This window comes from Aedes aegypti, chromosome 2 (assembly GCF_002204515.2).
Source record: "Aedes aegypti strain LVP_AGWG chromosome 2, AaegL5.0 Primary Assembly, whole genome shotgun sequence".
In the NCBI taxonomy this organism is placed as follows: domain Eukaryota; kingdom Metazoa; phylum Arthropoda; class Insecta; order Diptera; family Culicidae; genus Aedes; species Aedes aegypti.
Window position 1 is genome coordinate 337,199,116 of NC_035108.1, and position 21,741 is coordinate 337,220,856.

The following is a 21,741-nucleotide window of genomic DNA, read 5'->3' on the forward strand; positions in this document are numbered from 1 at the left end:
TCGGTCCAAAAGAAAATCTCTCCTTTGAAACGAATTGCTTCACGCACCTTCTGACAGAGTTGAGTTCCAAGTAGCGCCCCACAAAGTTCTAACCTTGGTAGAGATTGGGTTTTTAAAGGTGCCACCTTGGAACGTGATGCCAACAGCCGTACAAGAATATTTCCTGACGAATCTTGACTCCGCAAATATATGCAAGCCCCATAAGCCTTCATTGAAGCGTCGGAAAAACAATGAACCTCTACAATGACTGCAGCTGGGATGATTACACACCGATGGATTTCGACCTCTTGCAACCGTGGTAGATGTTCATAGAATTTGCACCATTCCTCGCCCACCTTCGGCGGTACCGGCTGATCCCAATCCAGTCGTTGACCATCTTCACCTTCTATCGTCCATAAACGCTGCATGAATATTTTTGCTTCTACGATCACAGCTCCTATGAGTCCAGTGGGATCGAAAAGTGTGGCGATCGTAGACAGTATTTTCCGTTTTGTCAACAATTCTGCTGGATTAAGTTGTGGAACTTGGAATTTGAATCTTAATTTGTCCGTTCCTGGCACCCACACCAGGCCAAGTGTAGTAATCGATGGATTCGACTCGAGAGTGATTTCTTCGGTGTTGGGAATAGCCAAATTTTCGACGGGGACGCCCTCTAACACCTTTGAACAATTGGACGCCCATTTTCGGAGATGAAAACCACCTGCTTCCATCATATCTTGTAGTTCGCAACGCAATCTTGTTGCATCCTCCACGTTATCCGCTCCAGTGATTACATCGTCCATGTAAGTGTCTTCTCTCACAGCGACTGCTGCCGATGGAAACCGACGACCTTCGTCGGTGGCAAGTTGCTGTAGAGTCCTCGTAGCCAGAAATGGAGCAGGTTTGGTTCCGTAGGTAACCGTATTTAGCTCATAGGTTCTGACGTCTTCCATGGGTGAAGAACGCCAAAGAATGCATTGAAGATGCCTATCTTCCGGACGTATCCAAATTTGGCGGAACATCTTCTCCACGTCTGCCACAACCATGATCTGCCGAGTTCGCCCACGAATGATGATCGCTCGTAAATCCTCCTGAATAACCGGACCAGCATAGAGCGCATCGTTGAGTGATATGCCATTGGACGTCCTACAGGATGCGTCAAACACGACCCGTACCTTGGTTGTCGTGGACGCCTCCTTCACTACAGGATGGTGTGGTAGGTAACACCGTTTGCTACCTTCGCTTGCTATTTCCTGAACCTCCTTCATATGTCGTAGCTGTAGGTATTCGTCCATGAATGCTACATATTGCTGACGTAAATTGGAATCCCTATCCAATCTTCGTTCCGTACTGTAGAAACGACGCAAGGCGATGTCCCTTGACTCGCCAAGTCGCTGCAGTTTAACACCGTCCATGGGAAGACCAACGATGTATCTACCGTCTTCAGCTCTTTTGACTGATTCCTGATATTGTTCCTCGCAAAGCGTCTCTTCAGGTGAAGATTTGATTTGATCTGCGACCTCTTCGCATTCCCAAAACCGTGTGAGTAAGTTTTCAAGACGATCCTTCACCGAAAGATTACAGTTGACCTGGGATATCGCCTTGGGCATTGCCATGGTGCCGCAGACCACCCAACCAAACACCGAATCGATCAACGTGGGCATATTGTCTCCGAGCGATATTTTGCGATCGATATCGAACAAGCTAAAGAAGAGTTCAATACCTAGAACCATGTCTACTCCACTTGATTTGAAGAAACCTGGGTCCGCTAGCCGTACGCCTTCAGGAATGACCAATTCCCGAGTATCCACCGTAGTAGTAGGAAGGTTGACGGTTACCTTCGGTAAAACCAGAAAATTCACCGACCGAGCGAATGATGAAACCCTTGATCGAACCTTGATCTGAACCTGATGTTTCACCAGTGATGTAGTTTGACCGATTCCTTGTACCCTGACGTCAGTCTTTGATCGAACCACCTTGAGAAGCTGACAAAGCCTTTCCGAAACAAAGTTGCATTCGGATCCAGAGTCCAAAAGCGCACGCGCTCCGTATTGGTTGCCTTCGTTGTCCTCGACAAGTATTAACGTTGTAGCCAAGAAAACTTGCGATGCTGCCCCTGCCGCATTGCATACAGATATCTCCGAAGTCGCCACGCTCGCTACCGTATTCGTTCCAGGACATGATGGCTCTCCGTTATCTGGAGGACAATTTGAAGCACTATTTCCAACCGTAGAAACAGTGTCCGAATTTTGCTTGAAGCAAACGAGTGTATGATGTCGCCCCTTACATGTTCGACAGGAGTACTTCGACCGACAATCCTTCCCTTGGTGACCAAATCTGAAGCAGTTTCGGCATAACGAGTGCTTCCGTAGCACACCCTCGCGATCCCTGACTGACAGTCCTTGGAATGCCGGACAGCTATACAAGAAATGGTTCTCCGAACAGCATGCGCAACTGGTAGATGATTGTGACGCAGAATTGAAGCTAGCCTTCACCACGGCCCTCTGCCGTGATGCATTGGTTGATGACACCTTGGAGTCCGATGATCGTGCCGGTATCGATGCCAATACTTGTATACGACGTTGCAAGAAATCAACCAAATCCTTGAACGTATCCTTGTCCTTTGTAGAAGACTGTTCCTCCCATGACCGACGAGTAATAGGGTCTAATCGACTAGACAGCATGTTGACCAAAAGTAAATCCTTGTATTCCGCTACCTCAACAACCTGGTCAAGGGTCTGGACAATCCTCTCAAAACCTTCGACTAAAGTTTGCAGTTCCGAAACCGATTCCTTGGCAATATAGGGCATATTCAAAAGAGCTTGGACTTGTCGTTTCCTAAGTTGCTTGCTGTTATCGTAACGTTTAGTGATCAGGTTCCAAGCAACGTTGTAATTGGCTGCGGTAATTGCTAGAGGGTCGATTAATCCTTTGGGTTCACCCATCAAGCACCCCTTCAAATAATGTAATTTCTCGACATCAGGTAAATCCGTACGAGAATGAATGAGCGAAATGAATAAATCTCGAAAACTAATCCATTCGTCTATATCTCCCTTGAAGGTTTGCAATTTGATCTGCGGTAACCTAACGTGTTCCGATATGTTCAACGTAGAGCTGTCATGGACATTAGTTGAATGATCCATTGCCGCTCGTTGGATCTGCTCTAATTTCTCCAAAAGGAATGCCTTAATGTTATAATACTGAGCGCTAAACTGCTGTCTTTCCTTAGCATACTTTTCCTCATCTGCTACATAATCCTCATGCGACATAATCTCAACCAAGGTATCGCTAAACATTTTCCACAACTCATCTACCTTGCTTAATCTAACCTGAATCTGAACTGCGCTAGTACCTTCTCTATATTTTGAGACGAAATGCTGAATATCATTGAACATCAGCAGGACCTCCTTGAGCTTGAGCTGCAATGCTCGTAGGCTCGGCGACTTCCCAGCTCCAAGCATGATGATTGTTGGTTCTCACACGTTCGGGGAAAATCGAAAAAAAGATTCAAGTGTAGTAGCAAAATAAATGTCTAGCCTCGGCTAGACATATACTGAGTAAGACTGACCTGACGGAACAGTCACTTCGACCAAAAGGTTTCGAAATGCTGAAGAAAATCCAAGTCCAATTCCAAAATATATCCAAATCGCATTAGCAGTCCAACCGATCGACCAATGTCGCATCCACGGTGACGACTCGAACAGCAGTGATCAAAGAGTGCAAAATAAGCAATGTAGTATCCAAAATAAACCTAACTTCGGCAGGCCATATACTGTAGCACAAACCTTCACAAAAGCTACGGTGCGCTGTTGGCCTTCTCACGAAGTATAGTGCAGCAGTATGGTAGATAAATCAGTCCAAATCCAATACAATCTCGATCAAGCAAACATGTGTAAGGGGATAGATTCATGTAGTATCAAAATGAGTCGGCCTCGGCTGGCCATATACTGCAGTAACTAACCTTACAGGAAAGTTGTCTGCAAAATAGCAGAATAGGTACCGAATCTCGATCCAGACGTAAACAAGTTTTCGATCCAGACGTAAACAAGTTCTTTGTTCTCAGGGCTCATGCAGTGTGCAAACGGTCAACAACAATACCGGTCGAAGAGGATTATATAATTAAAATGTGTATATAGTCTGCAATGTCCAGGCTGGCTGAACACATACTATTGTTCACTAACCTGACAGACCATTTACGCTGGCCTCCTCTTCGATCGATGTGTTGTGCAGGTCTTCCGTATGGTATTTCACTCGCCCTACACCAATAGCAAGCGATATCTCGATAGTCCGACGAAACCGTTGCCGATGTAGATGATATGCCAGAGAGCCTCTCTCGGTGACCACGTTGTAATGATGACGTCGTACCAAACGCACGTGCTCGATGTCCCGAAGTAGTCGAATGTTGTTGCCTTCGATGACGAATGATGAATATGCAAGGGTATCCCCGATGACGTAATCCTTGTTGCTTCCAGTGGTTCTCAACGCATAGGAAAATCGAAGTGTGGTGTTAGTACTTGCGCGAATTGCTCCGGCTGGACATATACATACAGGGATACCAAGTCATTTTTTCAAAAATCTGGAAGATTTTGAAAATTTCTCTGGAAAAGTCTGGATCTCCTACGTCGCATATGGAGAACCTTACAAATTATTTACAAAACCCTACAAATTCATTAAAAATTTTATCTGGATCTTCCAGATTTTTGCAAAATGGAACCTCAAAAATCTGGAATATTCCAGACAAATCTGGAAGGTTGGCAACGCTGTATACATAGTACATTCATGCAGTTACCTTAGAAAATGTTACTGCCAACAGGTCCAGCGCAAGTCCGAAGTCCAATGATGTCTTCAAAGCGGTCGAATGTGAACCTTCCAATCCGAAAGAGTGTGTTCCAGGGCATAGGGTTGTTTCCGATCCAATGAATATTCCAGGGGATTTCCAGGTGCTTGTACGTCGTTGTCGTTGGATTCCGTATTACCAATAGAGAATAGTGTTAGAAGGAGTCCGGAATGTCCAGCTTCGGCAGGACATATATAGTAGCTATACTGACCTACACAATAGCCAACGGTGCTGATGTCCAAGCCAGATGTAGCGTCCAAGATGGTGACACCCTCCTATGTTCCTTACAGATGATGGCGTTATCCTTTGTATCCAACGACAATAGGCGACAATTGATGCGACAATTTGGCGGTTGCAAATGGCGTTCCAGCGGATGGCGTTTTGGTGATAATGAGCGGGTTTGTGGGTTCCAAGTCCTACCGGGGGTCCCTATCCGGCTCGAAGGACCAAATGTCGGGGTGTATGTGGGGCCTACCAACCAAAATAATCCGATTCCAGGTAGAAATCCCAATCGCCCTTCCTGCGATCTAATGGGTTTGATGTGGACTGTATGGGGATGAATACACCGTCTCGACACTGGCGATTTTCTCCACCAAACCGGCTCTTCCTTCCACAATATGACAATTATAACACACGCGACGTACAGCAATTACACATTCACTAACAAATTAAAACTTAAGCCTAGACATCGAGTGAGATGACCGCGCGACCGGACTATACGGAGCTAACTGATCTGCCTATGCATCTCTCATCAACCAACTAACCCATTTGTTCGATCTCTGAACCTAACTCCGACACCCGAACTATCTACCTGACGTCATCGATTCGAAACGGTTCAGGTACCGAAGTAGTCATCTCCCAGTTTTCTCCCAATTTCTCTAATTCGTAGGTTCGAAGATCTCACCAAGCAGAGCCAGTTCCATAGGTGTAGCTAGGGGTCTTATTCCTCGTAAACAAACATAAAATTACGACATTGCGAACTTGTTGTTCGAACGCTGACATCATTTTGTCACACTACAGCATCGGCATCCAGGAATTCCTCCAGGGATACCTTGAAGGAGTCTTTCATGAATTTATGTAGAAACCTTTTCCCTGGTTCATCTGAAAACTCCTCCAGGAAGAAATCTTTGAAATGATCTCCAGAAATCTTATAAGAATCTTTGAGTGAATTCCAGTAACCACCCTGAAGGAGTATGTAGAAATTATAGAAAAAAATAAAATAAAAATTAATTTCAAATCTCGATTACTTTTTCAAATCGACGTAAGTAACTTCCATACGATTTTGCGTCAATTTATTCAGAAGAATCACAACCTGTGTTCTAAAATTGTTTTGGAATGAATCAATTTTTAACATTTTTTCGCCGTGTACATTGCTTAAATTTTACATACAATAAGCTCGCGTTTGAAAACTAGAGAGTTCCTATTATTTCCTATTCATTTCCTATTATAAATGGACTCAAGTAGTGTTTTCTTTTGATTAAGTCACTTTGTCTCTCCATACAGCGGAGCGGCGAAAGTAGTGAGTGCTTCGTGAAGCCCAAGCAGGATGGATCGTTGTTGCGTCGTCGGATAGGTTTTGTTCTCGGTTTCGCACGTGTTTTCATCGTCGTCTGAGAAAATTTTTTTCCCCTGTTTTCAAGCGTCTTGCTGGGTAGTGCTTCGTGAAGCCCAAGCAGGATGGATCGTTGTTGCGTCGTCGGATAGGTTTTGTTCTCGGTTTCGCGCGTGTTTTCGTCGATGGAGAATTTTTTTTCCCTGTTTTCAAGCGTCTTGCTGGGTAGTGCTTCGTGAAGCCCAAGCAGGATGGATCGTTGTTGCGTCGTCGGATAGGTTTTGTTCTCGGTTTCGCGCGTGTTTTCGTCGTCGGAGAAAATTGTTTCCCCTGTTTTCAATCGTCTTTCTGGGTAGTGCTCCGTGAAGCCCAAGCAGGATGGATCGTTGTTGCGTCGACGGATAGGTTTTGTTCTCGGTTTCGCGCGTGTTTTCGTCGTCGGAGAACTTCTTTTTTCCCTGTTTTCGCGCGTCTTGCTGGATACTGCTTCGTGAAAACGGTTTGTTTTCGGGACGCCAAGAAGTTTTTCTGTTCGCACTGTGTTGCGAAGAGATATTTGTGTTCAGTCGAGGATGGATTACCAACTGGTGAGTTCGTTTCATGCTTATGATAACACATTTTTTCTTGAAAGTGTAACTTTTGTATAATATTAATACAAACTTTGTTTGGTTCGTCACTATAAGTGTCGGCATTATGCTTGTTTTACACAATTTCAATATACATATATTTTTCTCTTTTTTACATTATTAAAAATATCTTTTGAAATGTTCGACATTGTGAATGTTGACGTATTTTTTAAAAATTCTACCATCTCGAGACAAAAATGCACATTAATACTCATATGTAATTTTCAAACAAACTATGTATGGTTCGTCACTACAAGTGTCGGCATTATTGCTGTTTCATATGATTTAAAATATATAATGTAATTCTCAGTTTTCGCTATTAATAAAAACTTCTTTTGAATTGTTCGATATTATAGATGTTGACGTTTTTTTTTTTTTTGAATCTACTACTAAAAACTTCTCGAGACAAAAATACAAAACTAGTTTTAAATGTAAGTCGTATATTTCCCCCTTGTCCATGGATCGCATCACCGACCAAAGGTGACTCCCAGATCTTTTCCTCCCCCACTAATAAACACCCTTCCCGTGGTGATTGTGGAGATGCAGAGGTATTCTCGGTCTCTAGAAGCAACAATCATTACACCCTAACATTCCTTCCCCATCCCAACTGACTGTAAGGACTTGGCCGGCGCCGTTATTGATCAATAATATTAGATCTGCTAAAATTGCACTTCGAGAATAAGCGGAAACTCCCATCCCTTATTCATTTGGATCCCAGTGCAATTCTTACCAGTTCCGATCAATCACGGAGTAGCAACCATTGACATGTACAGTCAGTCTATGCTATGCTATGCTATGCTATGCCATACAGCGGAGCGGCGAAAGTAGTGGTTAGGTTACGAAAGTTGAAAATCTTACTTTCGTTGTTTTGTAAATCCGGAAATTGAACGTTCTAAAAGTGAAAAATCAGTGGTTCATTTTATAAATAAATTTATGTGACTTTGGTGGACAAAAACTGGATTCCAATGATAAAATTACCCAATTACACCCGATTCTATTATTGCACGGGGGATGCGTACCATGCAAAATAAAAAATTTCAGTTCAAAATTTCAAAAACCGTGCATAAAAGTAACACCATTCCTCGACGTTTGGCGAAAAAAAAAAATGTATGGAAACTTTTTTTTTGTACGGGCGGGTAAAAAAATCCGTGCAAAAACAGAATCGGATGTATATTGATAGAATTACCCAATAATATCACTCTATTGAAAATAGGCCAGAACGACATAAAATTGGATCGAATCTTCAAAATGAATAGTTGAATAAAGTCTGGATTTACTGATATTTTTTGTAATAATCTATATTAGATTATTTCCAGAACAGTCGAAAATGTACCCACAATTTCGTAAATTTATTTCAACAAATTAAGAAACATTAAAAAAAAGACAATAAATCGGAACGTGAGCTGAAACTTTTTCGATGATCGCACATTAAGGCCGGTTTGCTACTGACAAGAAAAGGAATCGCCTATCTCGATGCGTGGAAAATTTCTCCCAAGAAATGGTCAAGAAAATCACTTTTTTCTGATCGCAGTACGCAGTTGAGAAGAAATGTCACTTCAAAGAGGGTTCTCTGTAGGAAATTTCTTGACCCTTTCAGTCAAGGAATTTCTTTACTTTTCTTGAGCAAAACAGCATACTTAGCTTTAGCCAGGATAATACATTTGTTGTTACAAAAATAATTGATGCATATGATAGATGTTGCATGACTCTTTTATCGATACACAAGTAGAAGACACACTTTTTGGGGTATTTTTATTGAAGCATTAAGATTGACTGCTACACCCTTCAAATTTGATCAATTTATACTTATGTTGAGATATTGATCCATATTTCAATGTAAGTTTAACGTGTAATATAAATCGACACTGTTACTTCAATAGGGTCTAACTAACATGAGCGATTTCCCTTCATCGATCCACTCTTTCACTAATAACTTCAGTAAATCAGATAAATCTGTAATATTTCTTGTTAATGAAGCAAGATATAGTGATTCTTCTTCCTACAGCACAAACAAAAAGAAACAAAGATGTAGAGAAATGATGAGTGCAGATAAGCCCATATGACAAAAACAATGCTGAAATGTCTAAATTTGATATCAGGGGGGCGGTTCCAAAAAATATTGGTCCCAAGGGGGCGAAAGTCAAAAAAGTTTGGGAAACACTGTACTAGAGACACATAATTTAATCCTTGAGACAAGCAAATATGTAATTTTTGTTGCGCTGTTTAACAGTACCGTTAGAATGAACAATTAATGCTCAAACGAAAAAAATAATATCTCTTGAAAAATTAGTCGATGCAACGTCTATTTATTACGTAACGCTAAAATTTGCAGATTTTAAGCTCTTCCCTCTCCATAACGTTTTTTAATGATTTATTTTTGTATGATACGTAATGCTTGAGCTCTCACCCAATCTTCCTAGAGCGTTGTTATTTGTGGACGGTGCCCAACTAAATTTCAAATCTCGATTACTTTTTCAAATCGACGTAAGTAACTTCCATACGATTTTGCGTCAATTTATTCAGAATTCAGAAATTCAGAATAATCACAACCTGTGTTCTGAAACTGTTTTAGAATGAATCACTTTTTAACATTTTTTCGCCGTGTACATTGCTTAAATTTTACGTACAATAAGCTCGCGTTCGAAAACTAGAGAGTTCCTATTGATTCCCACAAAAAATATATGACAAAATGATAAGCCGTTTTATTCAATTACTTGCTACGTTTTTGTACCAGTGTAAAATGGACTCAAGTAGTGTTTTCTTTTGATTAAGTCACTTTGTCTCTCCATACAGCGGGATGGCGAAAGTAGTGGTTAGGTTACGAAATTTGAAAATCTTACTTTCGTTGTTTTGTAAATCCGGAAAAGTGAAAAATCAGTGGTTCAGAGTGAAACGAACGAAATACATTGTTACTTGGAAGGGGTTTATGGACAATAGGTCTAAAAGACAAAGGATAGCCTCGTAGGATAAATTTACGATGCGTGCTGTAAAAATCATCATTCTGCAACTTGTTCCGTAAAGTATTATTGCCATGATATATGAAATATATCAGTTTTTTATGCACGTTTTATGTTTTATTCACTAAAAAAATTGGGATGAGTAATGACTGTTACATTACCGCGGGGTTGACGTAGAACTACTATGGACACAACTTCGATCAATTCTGGGTCAGACTCTTACAACAGTGCGGTAGCTTTTTGCAGGTGATAGGATGTTTGATGATATGTGCTGTGATTGTGAGTATTCAATTATTTTCAATTTCCAATTTCACTCCTGTATAGAGAAGAAATACGTAGTTCTACGTCAAAAAAACGAGACTAAGTTTTGAAAAGAGCATTTAGTGAAATGATATTTTTTCACAAAAGATGCATATTTGTGCGAATACTGCAAAAAACTTTATAAATATTAAAATTGATACTAATCTCTAGTTGTTATTGAAGAAAAATGTTGAAAAAAAGTAAAAAAGGCGCAGCTATTCAGCAAGTCCATGCTGAGGGTGATTAGTTCAAATCCCGTCTGTCGAGCATCTTTTCAAGTTGGAAATTTTCTCGACTTTTAGTATCTTCGGGACATATTTATGTACCTATCATCTCTTTTGATCGGGATTATCACAGAAGGCTGAATCACATAAGGCTGAATCACAAAAGGCCAAAAACACAAAAGGCCGAAACATACAAAAGGCCGAATCACAGAAGGCCGAATCACAGAAGGCCGAATCACAAAAGGCCGAATCACAAAAGGCCGAATCACAAAAGGCCGAATCACAGAAGGCCGAATGCACAGGAGGCTGAATCACAGAATGCCGAATCAAAGTTACAAACCTAAAGAATAAAGCTTGGATATGAAAGGAATAAGTCCATGCTTTATTAACCCGTATAGGCCTGAGTGAAAGCAAAACCTATAAAACCCTCACCGCTCAACGAATTCTTAATGGATTCAAATGATTTTTTGTCAGTATACTGGCACACATATCTAGTTTCTAGAAGTGGACAGAGGAACGCGGAAATATTCATGTGGCCGGAGTTATTCCGGTGGATCACTGGGTTAGGTCGGGTGGCAAGGGTATTGTGCGTAAGTGCCCCTGAAGGTAGGCAAATTTCAAGTCACAGATAATTTCCGGAATCGGCTATAATGTGGCCACTACATGGCGGAATTTTAAGAAAATTGCATCGGTGTAAACCTTTTGAGAAACGATTGAATTGGATAACTATGAGTTTTGCTTTAGAATAATCCTACAAATGACCATTTTTGGGTCCCGGGACGCCTCAAACTTACGATAAATTGACCAATTTGTATCTGAACATCTGTACCAAGCTTATGGTAACGCATTTTAGTGCACAATTATGTTAATAATGTCTACTTTTCGAGAATTGAAACGATTTAGTATCCAACAAATCTACAGCCGGTTCTTCCAGGCATTACGTCCGAATGGCCACATCCGATATATTTTAAATGATGCAAACGTTGAATATCAGATCTTGATGATTTATGCAAATTAAAATGATTGTCATTGCATATACATAGAGGTAACTTGGCATGTCTAAAAAATAGCTTTTATTTTACCTGACTTGACCCAGTAATATATCGGAATAACTCCGGCCACAGGAATATTTCTGAGTTCCTCTGGCCAATTCTAGAAATTAGATATGTGGGTTTCCCTCACGTTAATAAAGAAAAAAAAAAATAGATATGTGGGCAAATGAACTGACAAAAAATCATTTGAATCCGTTAGGAATTCGCTGAGCGGTGAGGGTTTCAGTATTTTTGCTTTCACTCAGGCCTATACGGGTTTAATGCAGTCATGTCAGAAAACAGTGCAAAATTTACATGCTGCGAAGCCGCATTGAGGAAAGAGGAACTGAGGCGGCAGAAGACCGAAGGGTGTGTATAGCATCTATTCGGTGTCATGCAAACAGCAAATCCAGGCGTTTGCCCGGTATAATGCCAACATAGTAGATATAGGGTATAACAAGTGTTTAAGTGATTATAAGAATACTAAGTTTACTAAGAATACTTTTCATCGTACAGTGCCCGTTCGATTTTGACTTGGCATGAATTTGACTACACGGAAATCCATGTACAGTCATGGTCATAGTCATGGTCAGTCACCAATCCTCAATGTGTCTGTTGGCATTCTTGGCTTACCATATTCAAACTAGGTAAACTAATTTCGTGGTCATTATTACGGTGATTAAAGTTTTTTTTACTATTCTTAAATTTCGAATTGAAGTTTGTAGTTTTCAAAGGCAAGTCGCCATTTTGGAATCAAGCACAGCCCAATATTTAACCTGTTAATCATGCCTTTCTATCCCCCAGCTACCCACACCATGCTGAGTGACCTGCTGCCACCGGGACGCTACTTCCGCTTCAATCCTTACCTCACGGAATTCCTCTCCATGGTGGAAACCCGTCCGGAGAAGATCGCCCAGCTCGAGCGGGACACCACCGAATACTTCCACCGGAACGAGGACAAGTTCGAGCTGGTTTCCCATCTGTTAACCCGCAAGCGAAGTCTCATCCTCAAGGCGTACAACGCAATGCTACGGGCCACATTCGGTGGATAAACGAGAATCCATTTGTTCAACCTCAGGTCCCCCACGCACGATTCTGCCAGCCAGCGTACGTTCTTGTTTACAGTTTTAAGATGTGTATAAGTTATTAAGTTCCAAAGATTATAAGTAAGACTTTCTCTACAAACAGTATCTCGAGTTTCTGCACGCGAAGCGTCCAGAGGCAGGTTCATTTTTCACTTGGCGCCCCCATTTATATTCGAATGAACTTGATTTTTTAACGCCGTATTATGGGTAATTAGCTTATACATGCCTCGGTTTTGTTAGTCAGAGACTAAAGCGTGTGTTTACGCTGTGATTAATGTTACCAAGCCGGACTACCCGGTCGAAGAAGTCGATATATTCTCTCCTCGTTCTAAGATGCAAGGTTACACGAATAAACAAACTTTGTGAGAAAACGAAATCCAAATTGATGGTTTTCCTCCATGATGTTTTGTTGCTGGGGTAGATGGAAAGAAAGTCAACGAAGTTGTTTGTCCATTTCGAGCGTGCGGCATCGCAGATGGAAAAAATAACAACCTGCAGCAACCTCATCACCTGTGGTGAACCGAGTGTTGTGGGAAGGTATGCCCTGAAAAAAATATATACTAAATCAATAGGTTTTATTATAACAACACAATATTTTCCGACAGATTTATCATAGAACTGAATGTATTTTTTCAAATTAATTAATCATTCATTCTATTGTTTTGTGGCATTGAATCGATTGTAAATTGCATTTTTACAATAAAAAAAATTAGGAAATGTTCCATGTAAAATTCAATGCAACAATGGAATGTATTGGGTGGTTTTCAAGGCATTTTTCGCAAAGGATAATAAAATATATTGTTTTTCTACTGTGTTGCTTTTAACTTTTATTTTAGTTTATTATACGTTGCACAAACAATTCTCGCAAACTTGCAATTTTTTAGTAAAAACGATAAATGCTTAAACCTTGCTGTAACATTCAACAATAAATAAATTATACACTCGATTCTAAACTATGAAGGTTACATGGTGTTTGAATAAGCTCAATTATCAAACTTATTGTAAATTTTCATTCGGGCACCTCCAGTGTTACCGAGCAGTGGAGAGTGGTACCGTTTGCGGTACGCAGAAAATGGTGATGGAGAAATTGCTTCATAATTTGGGAAATTGCCTTTGCCCGAAATGCGCGCGTCTGTTGCTTGCTACTGCTGCTGCTGGTGGTTGGTGGTTGGTGTCGAAGCGCTATGCGCATGCGAAATCGAGAACGAGTGTTACGTGATGAGAGAATGGTTTACAGTGGATCATCGTTTATACTGCTGGCAGACACTGCATAACGTAATATAATATAATACAATATAACATAAAATAATATAATATAACCAAATATAAAACAATGTAATATAACATAATATATACCATGGTCAATAAATTCTCATACACTTTTTTTTTCGTTTGGTATAATTTTACAAGATGTTGTATATTTGTTTCCTTTGGTTTTTCTAGCTTGTTTGAAAAAGTAGAAAACTCAGTTTCTAATGGTATTTAAAGAAATGTTCATTAAAGCAATTTTTTTGCACTCAAACTGAATTTTTCAACTTATGGGTCCGGCTAATGGGGTCCAGATAGCCGTAGCGGTAAACGCGCAGCTGTTCAGCAAGACCAAACTAAGGGTCGTGGGTTCGAATCCCATCGAGGATCTTTTCCGTTTGGAAATTTTCTCGACTTCTCAGGACATAGAGTATCTTCGTACCTGCCACACGATATACACATACAAAAATGGTCATTGGCATAGTAAGCTCTCAGTTAATAACTGTGGAAGTGCTAATAAGAACACTAAGCTGAGAAGCAGGCTCTGTCCCAGTGGGGACGTAACGCCAGAAAGAAGAAATAGAAGGGTCCGGCTAATAAAGCAAAATCGGAAACTGTGTTTAACTGTCACGCTACTATGAGAAAAAAAACCCCTGTAGACGACGGGACCTCCAAAACGCGCAACTTTTTTTCGTTTCAAAAAATCATAACCTAACAAATATTTGTAAAAATTTTGAAACTGACGAAAAAAAATTGGTCTAAAGTCAAAAGAAAAATGACTTACATAGTTCTATCAAGGTAAACAGTCCGTAAGGAGCTGAGCAAAGATAGTCATCCCCCCAAAAAAAAAAACAGTGTTTCAATGGTTCAGAGCTCATATCATCAGACACATAAATATTAATTTTATTTCACCATTGAAAACATCCAAGACGAGCATTGCAGAAAAAATATTGAACAGAGTCGTAGCAAGTCGTAGCTGTAGATTTTTAAAATAAAAATACTAAAAATGTATGGTCGTAGCTACAGTGTTAAGGTGCTTGGGTAAAATGCCCAAAAATTCATAAAAAATTAAACTTTATAATGAGTCAATGAATTTCTGATTTTCTAGTTTCGTTTAAATGCTTAGAGCTATTTCTTTCAGAGATAAATAATATTGCACATAGTCGAAGTAAGATAGGAGGTTTTTAAGCGGTATTCCATATTTCTTGGTTCCGTTTGCCTGTTAATCAAATTTTAAAGCTTTGCGTTGGCGTCTAGTTTTTCTTCATAAAATTGATTATAGAAGTCAAGTTCTCTTATTTGAGTAGAGATAAAGGGAGGATTCGAAAAAAAATGGCACACACATATTTTGTCAGATAAATTAAATTGGACATCGGATTTTCTTAAAATTTTCAGAATATGAAAAACCACTAATGGGTTATGGTTTACAACATTTGTTTTATTCAATTTCTTCTCCCATCCCTAATGCCCGCACTTTCCTTTTTACTCCATCCATCAAATTTTGTCGTCGTAACTGTGTGAGTACGCGCTCTGAATAAGTGCAGAGTAGTGTACAAACTGGAGCCGAAGGGCTCAGAATGTTGCATGTAGGTACTAACAAATTGGCGGGTCGCCAATGGGCGAAAATAGTAAATACTAACGAATTACTAACGTGTGGAGCCGAAGGGCTCAGCATGAGGCACAACGTTGAACGGTTTTAAAACTGCTAACAGGAGCCGAAGGGCTCAGCATGTAGAATAACAAATTGAAGAGGTGCGCTCAGCACGTTAGCCTCCCCTCCGAAGTAATACTGGAAGGTGGTTCCGGAGGGTTATGGTACTAAACCTAGGAGAGTGTTTTTAGTGGGGAAGGCACTTTGTGGATCCCACACCGCGCCAAAAACTACACTGGCATGAGCATGAACATATACAGGCCAGTCTATGAAGATTTTTAAACTCCTAGTTGCATGGAAAAAAGTTTATGTTACACAATCGAAGCGACAAATCGTTGCCTAACGTCCTGGTTTTGAACGGCTAGATGTTGTAGCGTTGGTCACTACTAACACTAGACAGGCAAAAAATTTTTCGCCTCGACCTGTTAACTATGTTGTTCGGCGGATGTTACAGTTCTATCGATCGGTGGCATATTTTCGGGGAAAAATCCAATAAGTAACGCGATTTTCATATGAATCCAGGGATTCCCCTGGAATTTCTTCTGGAACTCGTTAAGGGCCTTCTAAAAATCCTTCGGGGATTCCTCCAAGAAGAACTTGAAATTCCTTCAAAGATTCTGCCTCCATCAAATGCTCTACCTTTATTCCTTTTGGAAAATCTCTTCATGGAATCCTCCTGAGATTTCTACTGGGATTTTTCCTAGAATTATTCCAGGGATTTCTCTACAAATTCCACCAGCAAAATCTCTACAGTGATTCTTCGAGGAATACCTCCAACGATTCTTTAGGAATTCTTTCATAAATTCTTCCAGAAACCCTCCAGAATTCCTACAGGATTTTCTCCAGTTTTCTTCAGATGTTTCTTCATGAATTTCACAAATGATTTCTTCAGAATAATCTTGTTCAAGAGTACGATACACTTTTCCAAACCCTGTTATCAAGAGGACGCCGACACATACAGCAGTGCAAGCCATCAACGGTGATACGTAATCCACTACCAACAAACCGAAGCCCAGCTATCACGGTTGGCTACTCCACGCTCATCTAGCCAAATCTCCCTATCTCTACATCAACAATCATCAGTCATCATCAGAACTATCGATTCCACATGAGTGATAAGGATGACCGATACCACAACAGCATGTGATAAGAGCGGTGAGAATATCACTCGCTCCCAGAACCGACGATAACATCGCAGCCTCGAAGGAATGACCTACGAACAGTGATCTTTCGGAAGCATCGGGCAGTTCACTTCTACCAGACCGCCGGAGAGCATGGAACCGATTAACGTCCGATTTTAACGTGTTTTTATGTAACTAGTTTTTAAGAATAAATATACGGTTTAAGCATGTTTAAGTGTTAAATTTAGATAATAAAGTGTTGTGTTTAACGTAAACCGCCGCGAGTTTAAGCATGCAAGGAAACTAGAATCCGAGGAGTGATCCCTAGCCGGAATATCCTACCACCATTGTTTGGATTTAGTGGCAAATATCCAACCAAGCCACCATCATTGCTGCAGGATATCATCTCTATTCGATGTCGGGGAATTAAAGGCTCAACCACTTCTCAGCTGAGTGAACGTCGAAGGTAACTGGCTCAATCCCCGGTCATTTTGGTCCTTCGAGCCGGATCAGGACCACTCCGGACCCTGGAAGTATTCGTATTCTCGGCATTGGGCCGAAACTGGAACTTTCGAGTAGATCGCCATCACCCATCGAACGCCATCATTCGAGTAACAATTAGGCGTTGTTCCATTCAGGACATCAGCGCGCCCAAACTTGGCTTCACTTGTGTCGATCGCCATCGCTACTGATCCCGCTTGGCTTGGCTTGGACTTCAGCCGGGAGGATTATTGTGCAGGTTAGTGAACTCTAGTACTATATGTCCAGCCAAGCTAGGGAATTACTTCAAACTAACACACGATTTTCTCTGTGTAATTTGGATTGCCCACTCGACAACGGTGCGTTTGACGAGGATACACGTTTGGAAGGTTTGCCTATCTGGTTCCTGATTTGCCGCCCATTCAAAACCGTCGATATTGGACACGAAAACCACGGACGTGGTAGGAATCCCTCGCTATAGTTGGATATTTTCGCCGACTTCTGTTCTATCCGGACCACTGTTCAGAATCATCCGAGGTCATTGACCGGCTACCTAGATGATGGAGGTCATCGACTGGTATTGTGACTGGTAGAATCCAACGTCGACTTCGACGGGCGGCCACCCACGCAGACGAGGAGTATCGCTTCGACAGCCAGAACGTTTTCGGCGCAGAGAGGGAGCATCACACGAATTTAGTCCAGGTAATTTAACATATTTAGTGTACTGCCGAAGCTAGACACTCAGAAATACACCATTTTGACTTGGATTCAATCCTCTTCGTGTTACCTCTCTGAACGCTGAGCCCTGTTTGCCCTTTTGGGCTCCTCCGTCTTGAATTTGGATTCGTTGATTGAAGTTGGAGCTGGACGTCTTCTTTGATTGGTACCTATCGCTAGGATTGATTGATAATTTAGAGCATCATTTGTTTCCTGTGGTGAGTTGTGCAGTATATGCCTGGCCGAAGCCATTCCCTTTGGATACTACATAACTGTTCTCCTCTTCGATCATCCCTTGCTTGAGTGCTGTTTTGAGACGATTTGGATTCAAGGCTGCTTGCGAATTGATGAAGCTAAACTTGAGTACCGCTTGCTGTTTTGTCGGGTAAATTAATGCAGTATATGCCTAGCGAAGCTAGGTCTACACTTTGGCTACTACACTGCATCTTTTCCTCTTCGATCCACTAATTATTGCTGAGTTGTCGTCGATCGAAAATCGGACGCGTGACGTCACGCTACTGCGGTCAATTTTCTTGAGGTTTTGGAGTGCAACTACTCGTTTCTCCGGGTAAATTAAAATAGTATATGCCTGGCGAAGCTAGGCCATTGCAGTATACTACACCGCATCTCTCTTTTTCTGCTGCATTGTATCGACGACGACAACATGGTATTACCTGGCGGAGCATCAGCAATGAAGGCGCCAACGATGAGGGCATTGACGGCGAGGCTGAAGGAAATCCAGCTGTCCTTCAACGACATCTATCGGTTCACTCAGAAGTTCTCCGAAGCCAACAGTATCACCGAGGTGGAAATACGGATGGGCAAACTGGATGAGCTGTGGGAAAGTTACAGTGCAACTATGGTGGAAATCTTCGCGCATGAGGACTACAATCCAGAAAAAATGTCGTTGGAGAAGGAACGTGTGGCATTCAGCGACCAATACTATGAGGTCAAAACCTTCCTTCTGGACAAGGTCAAGGAGCTTCAGAAACCTTCAGTTTTGGAGCAATCCAGCCGAGCTGGTGATGGGGCAGCATCGAATACCAGCGATCACGTCCGTCTTCCACAGATCCAATTGCAGACATTCAATGGGGACATCGACGATTGGCTGAGTTTTCGCGATTTATTCACCTCACTCATTCACTGGAAGGTGGATCTCCCGGAGGTGGAGAAATTTCACTATTTGAAGGGCTGCCTTCAAGGTGAACCCAAGGCCCTGATTGATCCACTCCCAATCACGAAAGCCAACTATCAGGTGGCATGGGACTCGCTGTTAAAGCGCTATAATAATAGCAAGCAGCTGAGGAAGCGGCAGGTGCAAGCTATCTTCAAGCTACCAACTCTATCCAAGGAATCTGGAGCCGATCTGCACATTCTACTAGAAGGCTTCGAACGCATCGTGCAGACCCTCGATCAGGTCGTTCAACAAAACGACTACAAGGACTTGTTGTTCGTCAACATCCTCACAGCACGTTTGGATCCGGTCACGCGTAGGGGGTGGGAGGAAGTTTCTTCTACGAAGGAGCAGGACACTTTGGAGGATTTGTTCGAGTTTTTACGTCGAAGAATCCAGGTTTTGGACTGTCTTCCATCAAAACCAACCGACACTAGGGGTGCCGGCCAGTTCCAGCAGCAGCCAAAGCCAAGGACACAACCAATGAAGGCTAGCTACAGTTCCACCCAATCAATCCAGGCGTCTAGGGGACGCTGTGTGGCATGCTCTTCGGATCATTTCCTCTACCAATGCAGTGAATTCCAGAGGATGACAGTATCGGATAGGGACAGTCTCTTGAAATCCCATGGACTTTGCCGCAATTGTTTCCGGGTGGGGCACCAGGCCAAGGATTGTCATTCAAAATACTTCTGCCGAAACTGCAAGGCGCTTCACCACACTCTGGTCTGTTTCAAGCAAGAAAGGGAAAGGAAACCAAGGTTGCGACCGTTGCTGGGGGCAACAAGTCGTGCAATTCCAAGGATCACCAGGAATCATCCAATATCCAAGTGGCAAATGTGGCAGCCACGGAAACTGCAGTGTCCGCTGCAGCTCACCAACATCCAACGCAATTTCTCTTGGCGACAGCAGTTGTGATGATCGAGGACGACGTAGGCAATCGTCATCCTGCTCGTGCTATGCTGGATTCCGGATCCGAGAGTAATTTTATTACGGAACGACTGAGTCAACGGCTACAAGTCCATCGAGATCGGGTAGACATTTCGGTGGCAGGAATTGGCCAGGTGGCCACCAAGGTTCGACAAAGGCTTAGAGCGGTTCTTCGGTCACGAGTTTCGGACTTTTCTCGTGAGTTAAGTTTCCTAGTCCTTCCAAGGGTCACAGTGAACCTCCCAACAACCACTATCAAAACGGATACTTGGACACTCCCAAGTGGGATTCAACTGGCGGATCCCACATTCTTCGAATCGAGCGCGGTGGATCTCGTACTCGGTATCGAGTGTTTTTTTTCGAATTTTTCGAAACAGGAAACAGAATTTCCCTGGGGGAACAACTTCCAGCTTTAACTGAATCAGTGTTCGGTTGGATCATCAGTGGTGGAAATGCATTTCCTGCACGTTCTCTCCACATAAGCTGTAATGCGTCCACCCTTGACAGTTTGGATACCTTGATGACTCGCTTTTGGTCCTGCGAGGAGGTGGAATCAGGCAAGGCTTATTCTCCAGAAGAGGCACGCTGCGAAAAATGGTTCTCCAGTACGGTTCAACGAGATTCCGGTGGTCGTTATACGGTTGCATTACCAAGGATGGAAGACGCTGTGTCAAGGTTGGGCGAATCGAAGGACATAGCGTTTCGGCGCTTCCAAGGTACTGAAAGAAGACTGGCTCGGGATCCATCACTCCGACAACAGTACGTCGCCTTTATGGCGGAGTATCTTGAGCTCGGCCATATGAGAATTGTAAGTGAGACAGACGATACCTCAACAAAACGGTGCTATTTACCACATCATCCCGTGGTGAAGGAATCCTCAACGACAACTAAGGTTCGAGTTGTCTTCGACGCCTCCTGTAAAACGGCAACAGGAGTTTCGCTCAACGATGTACTATTGGTAGGGCCGGTAGTACAGGAAGATCTTCGATCCATAATCCTTCGCAGTCGGACCAAGCAAATCATGTTGGTATCGGATGTCGAAAAAATGTTTCGTCAAATCAATGTTCGCCCGGAAGATCGCCAACTTCAGTGTATTCTATGGCGAAACTCACAATCGGAAGACGTCCGTACGTATGAACTGAACACAGTGACGTACGGGACGAAGCCAGCCCCCTTTTTGGCCACTAGAACACTCCATCAACTTGCTTTGGACGATGAAGATCGATTTCCGCTTGCAGCACGGGCGGCCATTGAAGATACCTATATGGACGACGTCATAACGGGAGCAGATGACGTTGAAACCGCTACGGAGCTACAGTTGCAACTGAATGCTATGCTATCGGGAGGAGGTTTTCTACTTCGGAAATGGGCATCAAACTGTCCGTCCGCGCTTGATGGGATTTCCCAAGAGAACTTAGCTATCCGTTCCATGGATGGTATTAATTTGGACCCAGATCCTTCCGTTAAAAACTTAGGGTTGACCTGGTTCCCTACCACGGACATTCTTGGATTTCAATTTTCCATCCCTCCTGTGGACACAGGAGTAATCCTCACCAAACGATCCGTATTATCAGTGATTGCAACCCTATTCGACCCTTTAGGCCTCCTGGGAGCCGTGATTACTACGGTGAAGGTTTTTATGCAACAGCTATGGACCATACGTGACGAAAATGGACAACCACTTGACTGGGACAAGCCGCTTCCGCCAACGGTGGGTGAGGCTTGGTGGAAATTCCACGAACAACTACCGCTTCTTAACCATCCGCGAATTGAACGATGCGTAATCATCCAAAAGGCAGTAGGCGTCGAAATCCACTGTTTTTCTGACGCCT

General features: G+C 42.3%; 1 protein-coding gene across 2 annotated transcripts in view; it reads left to right on the forward strand.

Moving 5' to 3' along the window:
• LOC5576443 (calcium-independent phospholipase A2-gamma) overlaps positions 1–12,973 on the forward strand; it is a 31,818-nt gene extending 18,845 nt beyond the window's left edge. For both annotated transcript variants that reach the window (XM_021846053.1, XM_021846054.1), the window contains exon 7: positions 12,311–12,973. In XM_021846053.1, the coding sequence (XP_021701745.1) occupies positions 12,311–12,558 (248 nt within the window). In that variant the 3' untranslated portion in view covers positions 12,559–12,973. The remainder of the gene's footprint in view (positions 1–12,310) is intronic.
• The last annotated feature ends 8,768 nt before the right edge of the window (positions 12,974–21,741 follow it).